At 34.2% G+C, this 15,737-nt stretch overlaps 2 protein-coding genes across 2 annotated transcripts; both read left to right on the top strand.

Moving 5' to 3' along the window:
• Positions 1-1,566: 1,566 nt before the first annotated feature.
• LOC114746512 (uncharacterized) lies at positions 1,567-7,608 on the top strand. Its single transcript, XM_028934731.1, has 3 exons — positions 1,567-1,955; positions 6,285-6,399; positions 7,329-7,608. Exons 1-3 carry the CDS (start codon positions 1,728-1,730, stop codon positions 7,400-7,402), a joined length of 417 nt encoding a protein of 138 aa, XP_028790564.1. The 5' UTR covers positions 1,567-1,727; the 3' UTR covers positions 7,403-7,608.
• A 4,247-nt stretch (positions 7,609-11,855) lies between these two features.
• LOC114746637 (GDSL esterase/lipase At1g33811) lies at positions 11,856-15,046 on the top strand. The gene is made up of 5 exons (XM_028934872.1): positions 11,856-12,121; positions 12,592-12,716; positions 13,110-13,358; positions 13,773-14,037; positions 14,829-15,046. Exons 1-5 carry the CDS (start codon positions 11,857-11,859, stop codon positions 15,044-15,046), a joined length of 1,122 nt encoding a protein of 373 aa, XP_028790705.1. The 5' UTR covers position 11,856.
• The last annotated feature ends 691 nt before the right edge of the window (positions 15,047-15,737 follow it).

The raw sequence follows: 15,737 nt of genomic DNA on the forward strand, positions 1-15,737 counted from the left end.
GATGTGCTTGGCTTTTATGAGCAATGGTCATGTAATTATTTTGATTGGATCGATGCACCGGTTGAGAATCCAACATTGGAGGAGTTAAAAAAGATGAAGAAAGACATATTATTTTTTCTTAAATATATATTAGAGAACTAGTCTTTTCAAATAAATATTCGAGAATTGGTCTTCTCAAATACATATTCTAGAACTGGTCTTTGGTCTTTCTTCTTCATATATTCGATCAATTTCTTCTTCATCACTTGACCTTTCCCCTTCAACAATTTCCTCAGACTCATGATCAAATAACAAGCTTAATATATTTCCCCCCCTTATTTCAACCATGTTATTTTGCCCTGTCTCATACATTTGGCACATCACTTACTCCCACATCAATGTATTCTGAGAAATAATCATCATCAATTTGCTCCTCTTTGTTGTTCTTCTCAGACCTTGAGTTCGTTTTACTCCCTCCCTCCCCACTATTTTCACAACTATTACTTCTCTCTTTCTCCCCATCCATATCTAACCTGTAGAGCAAAATAATAATCTAAAATAGAACACATGAACCAGAGCAACATAGCACATAAAGAATTAATGCCATTCCAGTTGATTATGCATAAAACAAAGCATATACATTGTCAACAAAGCAAAAAACCCATCATATTGATCCACAATAACACAATCAAAGCTCAAAGCAATAGGTTAATGCTCCAAAATACAACCACATGAAATAAAAATTCATCTAATCATCATATTGATGTCTTCCCATTCAAGAAATAAGAACAGAGCATATTTGAATACACAGTATGCAAGAACGACAACACCAAACGACTTAATAGGTAAAGATCAAATGCACTACACCTCTCAAATATATAGCAATCGAACAAAAATTAACAAAAACAAAGATGCAGAGCTCACTGAAACACTATCACGACTTTAACAAGCATAACTCGGTGACAAATCAACATTTGTTTTCTCACATTGCACGAGTTACTATCAGAACGCATTAACATATATGATAGATTCTCACCTTTCAACCAGCAAAACTTGTCAAAATTATTGTTACTGTTTCTTCCCCCGACTGTCGTAGATAAATCACGTTCCTCCGATGACGAACACATCACAGTTCTTTGGCGCTTTTTTTCCCATTGTTTATATGTACATGTCAGTAAGCCACATTATCAAACTATTGTCCACCTCATTCTCTTAAGTCTGTCACATCATAAGTTAACAGAGTTAGTTCCAACTTAGATGATTTTGACGGCCTAAAACTACCAGGGACCAACGGCCAGAAACGTATACAATTTGAGGGACCAATACTATAGGTTTTAAATTTCAAGGACCAATACTAAAATAGACCCAAATTTGAGGGACCAAAATTTATATTAACCCTAAAAAAATATTATTTTAATTCTAATTTTTCCTAAAATTATGTTTTTAAAAAGATTGTTTTTTTGGTGAAAATTAAAAAAAATATTTTTTTTTAAAAATTAATATTAACACAATATGTTTCATGGAGTTATTTTTGTAAAATATGAAGAGTCCAAAACCATAATTCCATATTTCCATGTTATCTCCTATGCTATCCGTATTCTATATTCGCTCCAAGGGCGACCAGACTCGACTCAGCAAACGCCCTCACACTGTGACTGCGAGAGTGCAAGGAACCTTATCTCTCACAAAGCCTCGCTTGAGTCTCACTCTGATAATTGAAGCGTTGTAGATTTTGAGCTTCTGGCAAAATGGTGAAGAGTAAGAAGCAACTATTGTCTTCAGCTCCATGGAGGGGCGAAGAAGATGATAAACCACAATTCCCAGACGCAAAGCTCAAAGTTACCAATCAACCCGGCGCCACTCCAACGATGCATGTCCCTAGCAAGAAGCCCAAGCGTGATAACGACTTCGATGACGACGATGAATCCCTTGAGCTTGATCCGGAGCTACGCTACAGCTTTCAGCGCAATTTCAAGGTTACCCTTGGCCTAACTTATTTGGATAAACATTATTTTCTTTGAACGATTCTGGGTTTCATACCCATATCTTCTTTTCTTTTATTATTTAAATTAATTGTCCATTGCTAGCATGGTTATCATGCTCTCCCTTTACAGGACAAGATTGTTCTATTAGTTTTACCGTTGCTTACTAAATCATCGCTTCCAGTATGATTTGTACAAATTCATTAACTTTTGTTTTTCTGCCTTGTAACTTGTGAAAGCTCGCTGATTTAGTGGTATTTTGGGATCATTTTGCAGTTTGCTCTGTATTCGCGTTTTGTGTAATTTGTACCTTTAGTTAAATTACTGACAATTGATATTTATTGTTCATCCGAAGAAAACTCTTCATGAATATATATTTTTCAATTAGCATCTCGAGTCAATTATCCTGTGCTTGCATAGCTATCCTGCTCTGTCCATTTTCAGATGGTTCTTGCTTGGTGCTCATGTATTTATCGAATGATATTGTTCCGTTAGTTCTCCCATTGGTTTTTCGTGGTGGTATTTCTTTATTTTGATGAACCGAATTATTTCTTCCTGAATGATTTTCACAAGTTCATTAATTTGTGTCTCTACCTTTATAGATAACTTGTGAAAGCTTGATGGTTAGGTGGTATTTTGGAATATTTCGCTGGTTTCATCTTTTCTATTCTCGCTTTGGATTGTCTGGAGTCTGTACTCTTAAATAGGTTACTGAAAAATTAATTTATTTTCTTCTGTAGACAACTTTTCATTTATCTAGATATAAGTTACTTCCCTTGCTTTATATTAACAAAGCTTGGAAAGCAAACCGATCTTCACTTGGGAATTTTATATCAGCACTTGATATTTGGTTTAGACTTAAGTGGATATAAGTATTTTCTTATTCAAGGCAACCTTTTCTTTTCTTTTATCTTTTCCGGTTATAACTTAGTCTATATTATAATGAACAATTAGTTTTGAAGGGGTGACAACTTAGTTTCCTCAGAGCTAGACATGCGGTTTTTATTTTTGGCCAACTTAATCAGTTTCATTTTGTTACCAATTTATATTTTATCCAGTTGGTATTTCTTCCTCTTAGAGGTGCTCGAGGCTTGCTTAAGTTGTGTAGATATGCTTATCTCTGCTCACTTCCCAGGGTCCATTTTAACTCGATTCATTGTTAATATTTGTATTGACTAACCCCATTTTATGCATGTTCCAGTGACAGAGCTTCTTGACTGTCATTTTTTTGTACAAGCATAAGGGAATGGATAAGAAATTGCTTATATTTGCTCTCCACTGAAATAATAATTTACCCAGCAGAAGGATTAAGGCTTGACTAGCTGAGGCTAAAATTTTCTAGATGTATTATGGGTAGAAAATTGTGAGATGATGTTTTACTGTTGGCAGACCTTTAAAGGAAGGAGGGCGTTTTAAATTTGATCATTGATTTCTGGCAGACCATTCTATCCGATCAAATATAGTTCTTGTTGCTTGGTTTCGTAGGGTTTGGATTAAGTTATCAAGAATTCAGACTTCTTTCTATACTATGAGAGCAATATGTAATTCTCGTAACTCTGGAAACACTAATGATGTAGGAGAGGAAAATTGAGAGGGAAGAGAAGAGAGAGATAGAAGGAGATGAATACCAGGGCATAGAGGATTTAGAAAACTGAATAGTACTTACTGGATCAGATTAAAAAGCAATGTGTTAGACCCTTGTGTCTTATTTATATATCCTATAGGCCTGTAACTAATTCTCACCTCCGTAACACTAACTAACTAAACTGCCTTATATTTGTTTATTTTTAATTATTCACATAACAGTTAATCAAAGAAAAGCCAAGCAAGCAAAGTTCTAAATGGAGCTTTATGTTATGCTATGGGCATTGAAACACTATTATCCTAGACCTAGTCATGAAGCTTCGTTGTAACTCTTAGATCTCTTTCAACATGAGTCAAAACTTATTCTTTGAAAATTTAGAAGAAGGTGTAACGTAAGTCTGCAGTAACAAGACAAGAGTGCATAAATCCTGCTGTTATCAGTAACTAAAGAAAAGACATAAAAGACCCAAATCTTAGACCTTGATTTTCTTAAAATGTTACATTGGAAAAAATCTTAACTCTCAACCTAGGTTTTATATTTTTAGTTCTTTGTCATTTGGTTGGCAGAGAAACTGCAAAGAACTTCATAGTGTGTTAAGATTGTGAGAGGTCATCCTTGTTGAAGGTATTGCTGGTAGCGGTGAACTGTTGATTCATAAACACATTCCATTTATATGAATCATGATGAAGATCACTCATTTGCATTTTTGCTTTTTTTTTTTTTTATTGTTGTTCTTTTCCTGGTAATAATGTTTATAGTTTTTTTCTGCGCGTTTTCTGGAGAAATCAGAACTCCTGATTTTAACACGATCACTTTCTGAAAATTCCTTCTCTCACTTATAGCCTGCAAGTTTTGCCATGCTTACTATCATACATGCTCAATCTCATAATTTCCCATGCACTCTGTCTTCGGAATTAAGAGTTTAATTCTACCAATAAAGGTTGGTCTAGTTTGTAAGAATGTAACTCATACCTTATAGGGATATAGATTTGAATCATATTGCCAAAGTGATGACCTTATTAGTGGGTAAGATAAGTACCTCTACAAACTACAAGCGCTCCTTGAACCATGAGAGTTGAGACTAGTCTTAATCTTAGCAAGCCTGCCCTTGGGACCTGATTCATCCAAACTTTTGGTTATAGAAAACAGAAAGGCATTTAGTTTTGATTGTGATGCAACTTTTGCATGTAGATGTAAAGCCAAAACTAGGAAGATAATAATAAATTAGATGATTTGTAGTTTCACAGTCCCATTCATTGATTAGGCAGATGAAACATGACAACAAAAGAAAATGGGGAATAAGAAGTGGCTGCCATATGCTCATCTATGAGTAGATCCCAAACACTTATGTCAATTCTTTCATTGATTTGAGCCTGTCTTTGACTGTCCATTTTGTTCTGAATACTTATTTGAGTCCACAACTGCTGGCTTGTGTGTAAATAGGGTATCCTTCTCCCTCAACTTTCACCCCTTTTTTTCCGTCGAATGGATCAGGCTTTTGCAAATTCAGATAAATTTAACCAACCAGTTCAACTATAGTACAACACTACATGATCTGTTTCCCATTGAAGCCCAACATGTTCTTGCAGCCATCAACAATGATGCATGTTTTTCCTTACTGACTTGACCTGGTTTTATGAAGATCTGGGATGTATAATGCAACTCACTTCGTTCAAGCCATATATCTGACGTAATTCTTTCTCAATGAGAAGTAATTGACGCATAGATCTGATGTAGTTGACTTGACTGATATATGAGTGCTTTATTTAGAACTTTTATCTTTGTCAACTTTAAAGTTTACTGTTCTTGAAATGGAACCATATCTTTTACTTTTGATTGCTCTGGTGAACTAGATAAGTGTTTTATTCATTACTACTTTCTCATCCGTCTTGTAAAATCCACTATTTTATTGACATGTGTATTGTTAGAAAGATAAGGGATTTCCTCTTATATAATGGATGTTATAGCCAACAGGTCTTCCTAATTATCATTTTCTTTCCCTGAGGAATCTTTATTCTTTGGGGTGAGGCCTATCTCTCTCCCGCCCACCTTCAAGATTGTTTCTTAGTTACGCAGAACCTGGTTCCGAGTGAGGTTCCTTAATTGCTTGGTGTTTGGTTTTAATATTCCAATGTTGTTTGTCCTTTCTGTTGGTTAGTTTCATTGCAGATTGGATAGTCGAATACAAGGCAGGCGTGGGGTTTTCGAAAATCATTAGTTGCCTACTGGCCTTCCCTTTATAGTGGTACTTCTATGGACTGTCAAATGATAGCTAGTGTGGTCCCCGGCAAACTGTTGATTTTTATTTGGAATTTTTTGTTTCCTTTGTCAGCTGTGTTTGTTTTAGTTTTTTCCCATGATGCATCTATGTCTGGGAAAGTCTGTTTGTATATTGACTCTGAAAGTTTAGATGATAGCAGAATGTGGTTAATTGTTCTCGTGATAAACTGTTTGGCAGGTGTGGAGCCTTAACTTTTCTAAGCATTCACCATTTAGATCATACATCTTAAATTGTAACACATTAAATTGGCTAACTTTCCCGTGATGAAGTTGTTGCAAAAGTCATGTGTTTGACACACATTGCAATTTGCATTCTTTTCTAACTGCATTATTTATGGCTGCTTTACTTCGTTCACTCTATGATTGCATATCTTTTTACTTTTCTTGGGCAACTAGCGGAGTATCTGCCTTCTTTCTTTCCAAGTTTTTAAATGAATATATATATTTTTTACTTGCAGTTTCTTCAACGAGTGTTTAGCATTGACACACTGGTGAAGCCTCTTCCGCCTGCCATGGCATACAATGCTTCTCGCAACTTGAATTTCTTCACTCGCATTTTTACACAATTCTTTGGTAAGTTGGATTCCTTTCATCTTGTTCCTGAGCGGATTAGTGAATGGTATGTCCAGCTGAGTAATTCTATGGAATTGTTGACCTCTCAGAAGGCTGGGATTTTCATAATTAGAAGCTTCTCAACATTATTGAATTGTAAATTCAAGAATTGACTGCGAATCCCCGGATGCATCCACTGAATTAACTAACTATAGTCAGTGTTCTTGTTTAATAGTTGGCAATTCTGTTTATAGCAACGATGAACATGTCCCAAGTTTATCTTCGATGTAGGAAGATCGGTTTTTCCTCTCTCACTAGTCTACTTTGATATTTACTGCCTTTAAGATATCCAGCATTAGGAGATGATGAACCTGAGTTGTCTGTTTTACAGTGCCGCCAAACTTCTGTTATGCATGCACGGCTAATATCAGTTACAGCAATTTTATTACTCCCTCCTATCCTTTATGTAGGAGCTAGATTACTAATTTATAGAAATTAAAAAAAATTAGTTCTCCGTCATAAATGTATGTTGGTTTCACCAAGGTTTAAATTGTCACTGGGGGAGATGCCCAAATTGTATCCGTCAGTACCTTAAACCTTAGTAAATCATTTGCATTGCAAACCACGCTTGTTAATAAAACAACCTTTAGTATGTTCAGTCAATACGATTGTGAAGGAAAAGACTTGTTAATTTGTGAGACAGATCTAATTAGGGTTGTATATTTAGAATGTTATTAGTAAATCCCTCAACTAGTTTTTACATTTAAAACCGAAGGGTGTATTTTCTGGGCAAATTTTTGTGCATTTGTGTAAATGTTCTAAACTAACACTTTTGAGATATCATATCATGATATTTGAAAACAGTGATGTGTATGGTAGTCAATCTCATTAAGGGCTAAAGTTGTTGCCCTGTATACTTAATATGGTTTCTGTGGTTTGCTACTCTGCAGACCCTGAAGGCATTGCAAATGCCCAGAAATCCCTTGGCATAGGACAGGAAGAGAAAGCCCGCCGTGTTCGGTGAAATACAACCGAGTTGGGGAAGGTGATGAAGAACGGAGAATGATGAAAAGAACGCAATAGTGGCAATGGATCCTGCATTCTGTGACTTATTTTCACTTTATTTTAAGACTTTGTGAACAGTCAAATTAGTTTTGTTTTTGTTAATTCAGTTAATGTAACATTACAAGCTGAGTGGCATTACAATTCGGTTAACCCATTTTCCTTAAAGTGACGCAGTGAGGGAAATATATTATTGCCCAAAGCGTAATGTATGCAATCTTTGGTTGCTGGTTGTTCTGTCAAAGCATTGCACTCCAGGAAACACTCAAGTAAAGGTTCCACTGTTGAAGAATGCTTTCCTGGCCTTGGAAATATCAATCATTATAACAATATGCTTCATCTAAGTTGGTTTTTGGAATTAATATGTAGATAATTTATGGCTATTTTTCTGAGTACTCCTGTTGTAATGATTAAAATTTAATGCAGTAATAAAGGCTTATCTTGTTAAGTGAGGTAGACCGTATGAATCACACAATGTTATTGTGGTCTATTCTCAATGGTCATATTTTCTAGTAGGTTATTAATTGAAAATTTTCACTTGATGTGCAGGGAAAAAGGATGTTCTAAAAGTTAGGGGTATTATGGAATAAAAAGTTTAATATAGGAGACAAGGATGACAAAAAAACAAATATAGGAGACCAAAGGAAATGTGACATTATATTTAGGGCAAAATCAAAATTTTCAAATGAATCTTATATTTATGACAAGACGGAGTAATTAATATATAATTAATAATTATTTTCTTTTAAAGTTATAGTCAATATTTGTTTTCTCCGAAATACAAAGTAGTGGTGCTAACCAAAAACAAAAAAACAGAAGATAAAAAATAAGGCCTCAAAAAGTAGCGGCGATACCACCCCATCCATAATGTAAGCAAAGTGAGCGAACCAATCTGTGAAATTGTATTGTGTCAGTTTCATTTTTGATTTTATTGCTTCAACGACCAATGCATCCAACAGAAAACTTGGAAGCCAATATATATATATATATATATATATATATATATGGGTTAATGTAATTTTCAATCCTTCAAATTTAAATTTAGACCCATTTTGGTATTAGTCTTTGGAATTTTAAATTTATGGTTTTGGTCTTTAAAATTTAGTACTTAGCAAACGTTAGTCCCTTACCGTTAAGATTTGCTAAGATGGCACAGACAGTGTTAGTTTACATGATGTGGATTTTGATTTAGCAACATCATCTCATTACGTGGCATGATGAGCTGACCGGACATATAGTTAAAGGCAAAGAAGCCTTTTCACAAAGCACGCACATGACAGGTTTGAAAGAGAGACGATAAAAACGACGTTGAAGAAAGATAAGAAAAGGGGAAAGGGGCCAGGTTAGAGGAAGAGGACCAGCATCACTGGAAAGATTGATGTGACCGTGGCCAGAGCAATAGGCTTGCCAGGGGCCATCTAGTGAAGAACTTGCACCCAGAAATTTATACAGGTCATTAGTATTTACAGAGAATAGGCTAGATGGAAAGAATGTGTTCCCTATTTATGAAAGAATATGCAAGACAACATGATAGAACATGCAGGATCACATTCAAAAACAAGAGGGAAACATATTGAGTGTTAAGGCATATTAATTTTAACTAGTCTCAAAGAATGCTCTGTTTACCTCTGTTCTTTTAACAAATAACAGAGGTAAACATCATGCTTTTACTGAGGAAACTAGAAAGCAATATATAGGTTAAGAATCTAATACCAAGCTTTGTGACTTCTCCACCATGTGCACAGGTTAAATATGTTAACTGCATATTATATGGAATGATTTTTCTAAAATTAACTTCCTTTTAATAATCTCACAACTTTATTAACTCAATTATCTTTGTCCATGAAGTTCCAACGGCCACCGATGACAAGTTTCTCCTAATCTGACTATCAGTGAATAGCTTTGATGTCTGTGTTTTCTTGTCCCTGTTAAAAATCTTCAACGAAGAAATCATCAGTAACTTGACCCACAAAATTTGCAGACTCAAATCAAAAAGTCACTTTGTTGTCAGAGAAAATCTAATCTCTTCAATAAACTAGATAACTCTACTTGGTGCAAATCTGGAAAATACACTAGTGTATTTCCTCTAACTCAACCTTTCTTGCTCGGCTTGGATTTCAATGCTCAAAACTCTGGCCATATCTACATCCGCTTGCTTTGCGTTTCCCTCTATGTGAGCAGTTCAACGACTTGTCTCCAGCATCTTCATCATTCACAGTATGCCAGCGTTGTAGGGATGGCTCCATCCACGAGAACTACTCAGTCGTGAAGAAGCCCATGCCAGCGATCATGATGGCCGTAACGTGAATAAGCTCCTTCCCCCCCCCCCCGTTCGTTTGTCCATATGTCCAGGTCAGCTGATCATGCCCCATAATTAGGTCATGTTAACAAGTTACAAGCCATGTCATTCAAACTAACGCCGTTTGTGCAGTGCCATGTCAGCAGAACTTAACAGGTTTTTTTTTTTTTAATCAAGGAGTAACGTTTGTTAACAGATTAAATTTTAAGGACCAAAACCACAACTTTAAAATTTCAGGAACCAATACCAAAATAGATCAAAATTTAAAGAGCTAAAAATTATATTAACCCTATATATATATATATATATATGAACATTATTATTATTAACGCAAGACATAAACACAAATTTTCGTGCCTGTATTTTAAGAATTTTACCCAAGTCACGTATCACGTCAAAAGGCATACAGTCTTCCTCTTACTTTTTGGCATGAATCATGTGATACAAATTTTCCAGATAACCGCATATAATTATAACACCAGAATCGATGAACCAAAAAGGAAAAGAAGCCACTAAATGAGCAAATAATGAGTGGTTTTCAAATGACAACAGAAACGAAAAAAAAAGTGGAAAAAATTATTTTACAGGGAAAACTGCTGAAAAAGATATATCACTTTTGTAAAAGAATTGCTTGTCAACAGGAAGTCCTCCTCCTTTTCTTTTCTTTACGTTTGCTTTTCGGGTCCTGATTGCCAACCGGAAGTCCCGTGATGCAAATGGCAGTCATGGAGGGAAAAGAAAACAACGTCGTTTTTTCCCCTCAAAATAAATAAACTTCTACCTCCAGTACTTAATATAAAAATTCATTTAACTTTTATTTTAATTCTAAAAATAAGATACCAGTCTACTTTGTCTTTCATATTTATCTATTTTTTTCTAAGGTAGTCTTTGTAATAATAGTAATTCTAGCCAAAACACTTTATTAGCAAGGATATTTTATAACAAACAATATTTATTTATTACAAATAACTAAATTGGTTTTCATAATTTACTCAAAGTAGTCAACTAGCTCTTATGTTAAAGACCAAAGGTAGTACTTTGCTAAATAAGGAAGGGAGGTTTGCTATAAAGTCAAATGAACATAATTACTAACAAATCTCATTAAAAATGGTGTAGCTTACAATGACAAGTTTTAATAAAGAAAATGACAATTGTTTATTTGTCATTAGGGTTCATTAGGATTCACTAGTGTTTTTTTTTTTTTTAGACCTCTCCCAATACGGGGGTTGGCAATGTTCCCTTATTTACTACTCCCTTTGGTCTTAAATACAAGACTTATTTTATAGAGTAATTTACACTACAAAATAAGTTTTATATTTAGGACCGGAGGAGTACTACATCATGATTTTAATATAAGAACTGGTTAAGAGTTGACTTTGATCTTAAATATAAAATTTAAATCAATTTTGGCTACCAAATTTATAATGTTTTATCTAAAATCTCCTTATTAATTGTACATAGTTCTCATTAATAAATGATTTCAATATACATTATTAAAGAGGATAGTTTAAGGAATTCAGGACCCATTTGTTACAGTTACAAAGGAGTATTCTCCCAAGAATACAGTGAGCAAAATTAAAGTTTTTGGATCAAACAATAAAGGCTCAATTTAAAAAAAAAATGTAAATCATATTCATAAGCACTTGATTCAAAACTCAAGTAAATAACTAAAACAACTTGTGTATTTATTTTTCCTATTTAAAGCATATAAAATGTATTTTCCAAAGGGAACACTTCCTATTCAAAATTGTAAAATCAATAATTCAAAGAAAATTGAACTCCAGTGAAATATATCAGGACATTAAATGTTTGCATTGATATGTCATATCAAATACTCAGCAACAAATAAAACCTGCTATGCCCCTGGTATATATGTTCCAGTAGTGATGAGTAATTTCCAGCCAATCAAATCACATGATTCAACCCAATTCAATAATCACCCATCCTAATTAATAACGTGAAACTCAACTAAAAAAGCTTCTTCTTCTTCCTCTTGTCATTCCCAAACCAACTAACATCTCATGAACTCTATTAATTCCTAACATATCCTCAAACGACAGCCTTATATGTATAAGAAGAGTCATGATCAGAGAACTTATGAGTATTAAGAGAAGATGATGATGAGAAAGATGGCTGTGGTTTTGTGTCTGGTTTTGAGTATGTGGGCTTGGCTAAGTGGGAGAGGGCTGTCACAGATCATCACTAACCCACCACAGCAGCAAGTTCCATGTTTCTTCATATTCGGAGACTCTCTGGTTGACAATGGCAATAACAATGGCATTCTCACTCTTGCTAGGGCCAATTATCGTCCTTATGGCATTGACTTCCCTCTTGGTCCCACTGGTCGCTTCACCAACGGTCGAACTTTTGTTGATGCCTTAGGTATGTACAACTTATGATTGTGTCTCATTCATTATAAGTAATCATTGTTTTAATTATGCATGTATGTGAGAAAATACAAAGTTGTGGGAGAAAGTTACTCTCAATGGTCAAATTCATAAGTTATTTATTCTCAGTGATTCTGAATTTACCACTCAGTGTGTAAATTTATTGGCCCAACTATGAGTAGTTTTTACTAAAATTAAGACAAAAAAAATTGCAAGTTAAATTATGGGTATTTGCTATTAGTTAGGAGTCCTAATGAGCAAATAATTTAATTATTAAGAATAATTTTTCCACGTTACAATTACTGTAGGTAACTTTTTTCTAAATGCTGCTTAGTTCACTGGCTTTAAAAGCTATCACAACAAAACATGCTATTTTTTTTGCGTATATAAAGATATAATTTTCTTCTTGCCAATTTTTAAAAAATAAACAAATCGTTTTTTCTTTTATGTATCTGAATGATACAGCTCAGCTTATGGGATTTCCAAATTACATTCCACCTTATTCAAGAACAAGGGGACCTCAACTATTAAGAGGGGCTAATTATGCTTCTGGAGCAGCTGGCATCAGAGATGAAACTGGCACCAATCTGGTACGTGCGTGCGTATATTCATATTTAGGATTCCATTTCACTTCAATTTATCCCCTAGTTTTATAGTTTTACACTCTCTCCTGTCGTAAACGTGAGAGTTGGATAATTCATTTGTAGAGATTAAAAAAATAGTTAAGTTAGTCATTTATAAAAAAAATGTGGGTTGATTTTTTTTAAAGTACTCTTATTAATTATTTGTATTGATACGTAACCACTCTCCCTTTTGATAGAAAGCCCAATCACTAGGAAGAATTTAAAAAAGAAATTATAAATTTAAAAGACAAAATTGATTGAGACTAAAGACCAAAATAATAAATTTTTCTGTTAACTCTTATGTTTAGAATCGGATGCTGACTGGGAAAACATGTCTAATAATAATGATATTTATTGCAGGGTGCTCACGCATCCATGAATGAGCAAGTGGCAAATTTTGGCAACACAGTGGGAGAGTTTAGTAGATTTTTCAGAGGAGACAACGCTTCACTAAATGACTACCTAAGCAAATGCATATTCTTTTCCGGCATGGGAAGCAACGATTACCTTAACAATTATTTCATGCCTGAGTTCTATGCAACCAGCTCTGATTATACTGCCAGAGCTTTTGCCAATCTCCTCCTTCAAGATTACTCTCGCCAGCTAACTGTAAGTAACTAATTTATCATTTTTGAGATGACTCATTTTAAGCCTAATAATTCGTTTTTAATTGCCAAATCATCTACTGGATTAAGTAACATCATATCTGTCATTTTGAAGGTTGGGTTAGAAGATGCCATGAGAGTCTTAAACAGTTAGGAGATTCACGCAGCTTAATCTTTCATTTTTAGTAGAAAATGCGTCATTTTTGGTTAGGAACGAATTGAAAGTTGAAACATAAAAACTGGATTAGATTGAAATATAAATCATGTATAGTCAATGTGTTAAAAGTCGGAGCGGACATCAAACCGGACAAAGTCTGATCAGTGGGTTTCGGTTTTCAAAATTCGACCGATCGATCATTAGCGAGGCTGTGAGGTAATTCAGTAGTGATTTGTGTTGTTGATTTGATTTGTTCATCAGCAATTGTACTCACTGGGAGCTCGCAAGGTGATAGTGACAGCAGTAGGGCAGATAGGGTGCATTCCATACCAGCTTGCTCGTTTCCGCAGCAACAACACAAGGGTCAGATGCAATGATAAGTTCAACAATGCCATCTCCTTCTTCAACTCTGGCCTTCGCAGTTTGGTTCAGACTTTCAATAACGGCAAACTTCCTGGATCCAAGTTTGTGTTCTTGGATTTCTACGAAACCAGTCAACAGTTGTATCTCAATGGATCATCATATGGTAATAATTAACTCTCTCTCTCTTCCGCCCCGCCCTCAACATGTCATTATTGGTTACTCTTAAGTTACATTTGTTTGTATTCGTAATGTGCTTGAAAGAATGAAATTTGAGAATATTGTAAGAAAATTATCGGCACTTTGATTTGGGTTACAGATAACGTGCATGATATGACATAGTTGTGAATCTCAAAATGTACGTTGTTGCTAATGAACATAGGTACTAACTGAGGCATGCTTCTTGTTCTCTTTTAATTATAGGCATTTAAATTTTTGAATATAGAAAGCCTGAATTAGATTCAATCAATCACCAAAGCAAGTGGATTTGGTGTGCATTTAATTTGAAATAGGTGAATTTTTCTTTGGATAATCCAGATGTAATTATTTTAATCATATTAAATTTTAGCAATTTTCCCTGAATGATGAATTGGAATGAATTGGAATGAAAAATAACTTTGAGAAGAAATAATAATATAACTAAAAATTGTAAAAGAATATAAAATTGAATATGTGAAGGCAAAAGGGTTACAAAGTGGTGCAAATAATGATTAATTATTGGTTAGAGTAATAACCTATCTAATGCTTTGGGTTGCCCTATCAGATATTGTTTAGTCTTATTGCATGAATTATTTTCACTCTCTCCCCCCGTGCATAAATAAGGGTGTTTTTGGAAGTTCCATTTTTTCATATATATATTTATTTTTTAACCAAATTTTCTTTTTGCATTTATAATTTAGTTATTTATATCTTATAAAAAGAATCCGCAGGAGTAATTAATTAACAAATAACGTGCAGGATTTGAAGTGATGGACAAGGGATGTTGTGGGGTAGGGAGAAACAATGGACAAATAACGTGTCTTCCTCTGCAACAACCATGTGAAGATAGAAACAAGTACTTGTTCTGGGATGCTTTTCATCCCACTGAGGTTGCCAACATTTTACTTGCTAAGATGTCTTACACTTCTCAATCCTACACTTATCCCATTAATATTCAACAATTGGTCATGTTATAATTAATTAATTAGCGTGAATCACCAATGCAGATTCAGATTAATAATAATGTTGTGCCTCAAGTTTAGTTTATGTGGTTGCAATTCTCTGATTTCATTAATTTCAATTTGTATGCTCTTCAATCGTTGTAGAATAATAGTAAGAATGTAATAAGGATATTATCTGTTTGCTTCTTATCACTCAATAATTATTGTATACTTTGATTTATTTCTAGTTCCTTTTCGTTATCTAACTTATTTAACTTGATACATATAAAGAATCAGCATCATGCACCATTTATTTAACGGTTATGAACTGTTGAGTATTTGTTTTGACTTTATATGAGGCATCATTAGTTGACGATTTGCAATAGTAAAATATGAGGGGGAAAAATAACCATCAGATATCTATAAGTATGTAATAGTAAAATTAACTAGTGAAAAGTCCTCATTTAATTTCTTTACAGCCAAACGTGTAGGTATCGTCCCCTACGCATCAACTCAAAGGGTCATTAAACGAATCTAATTTGTGGGAATGGCATTTAATTGGAGACCAAAAAAGAATCATGCATATATTTTAATTTCAATAAAAGACCAAAATATTTTAAACTTCCATTTAAGGATCAAAGGTCTTGAAATCATCAAAATTTGATTGTAAAATTATGTTAAAAAAACCCCTACCGACCTTCTTCATATTGCCTTATCATTCACAATA

Source organism: Neltuma alba, unplaced genomic scaffold (genome assembly GCF_004799145.2).
Source record: "Neltuma alba isolate B1F8T4 unplaced genomic scaffold, ASM479914v2 tig00000834_pilon, whole genome shotgun sequence".
In the NCBI taxonomy this organism is placed as follows: domain Eukaryota; kingdom Viridiplantae; phylum Streptophyta; class Magnoliopsida; order Fabales; family Fabaceae; genus Neltuma; species Neltuma alba.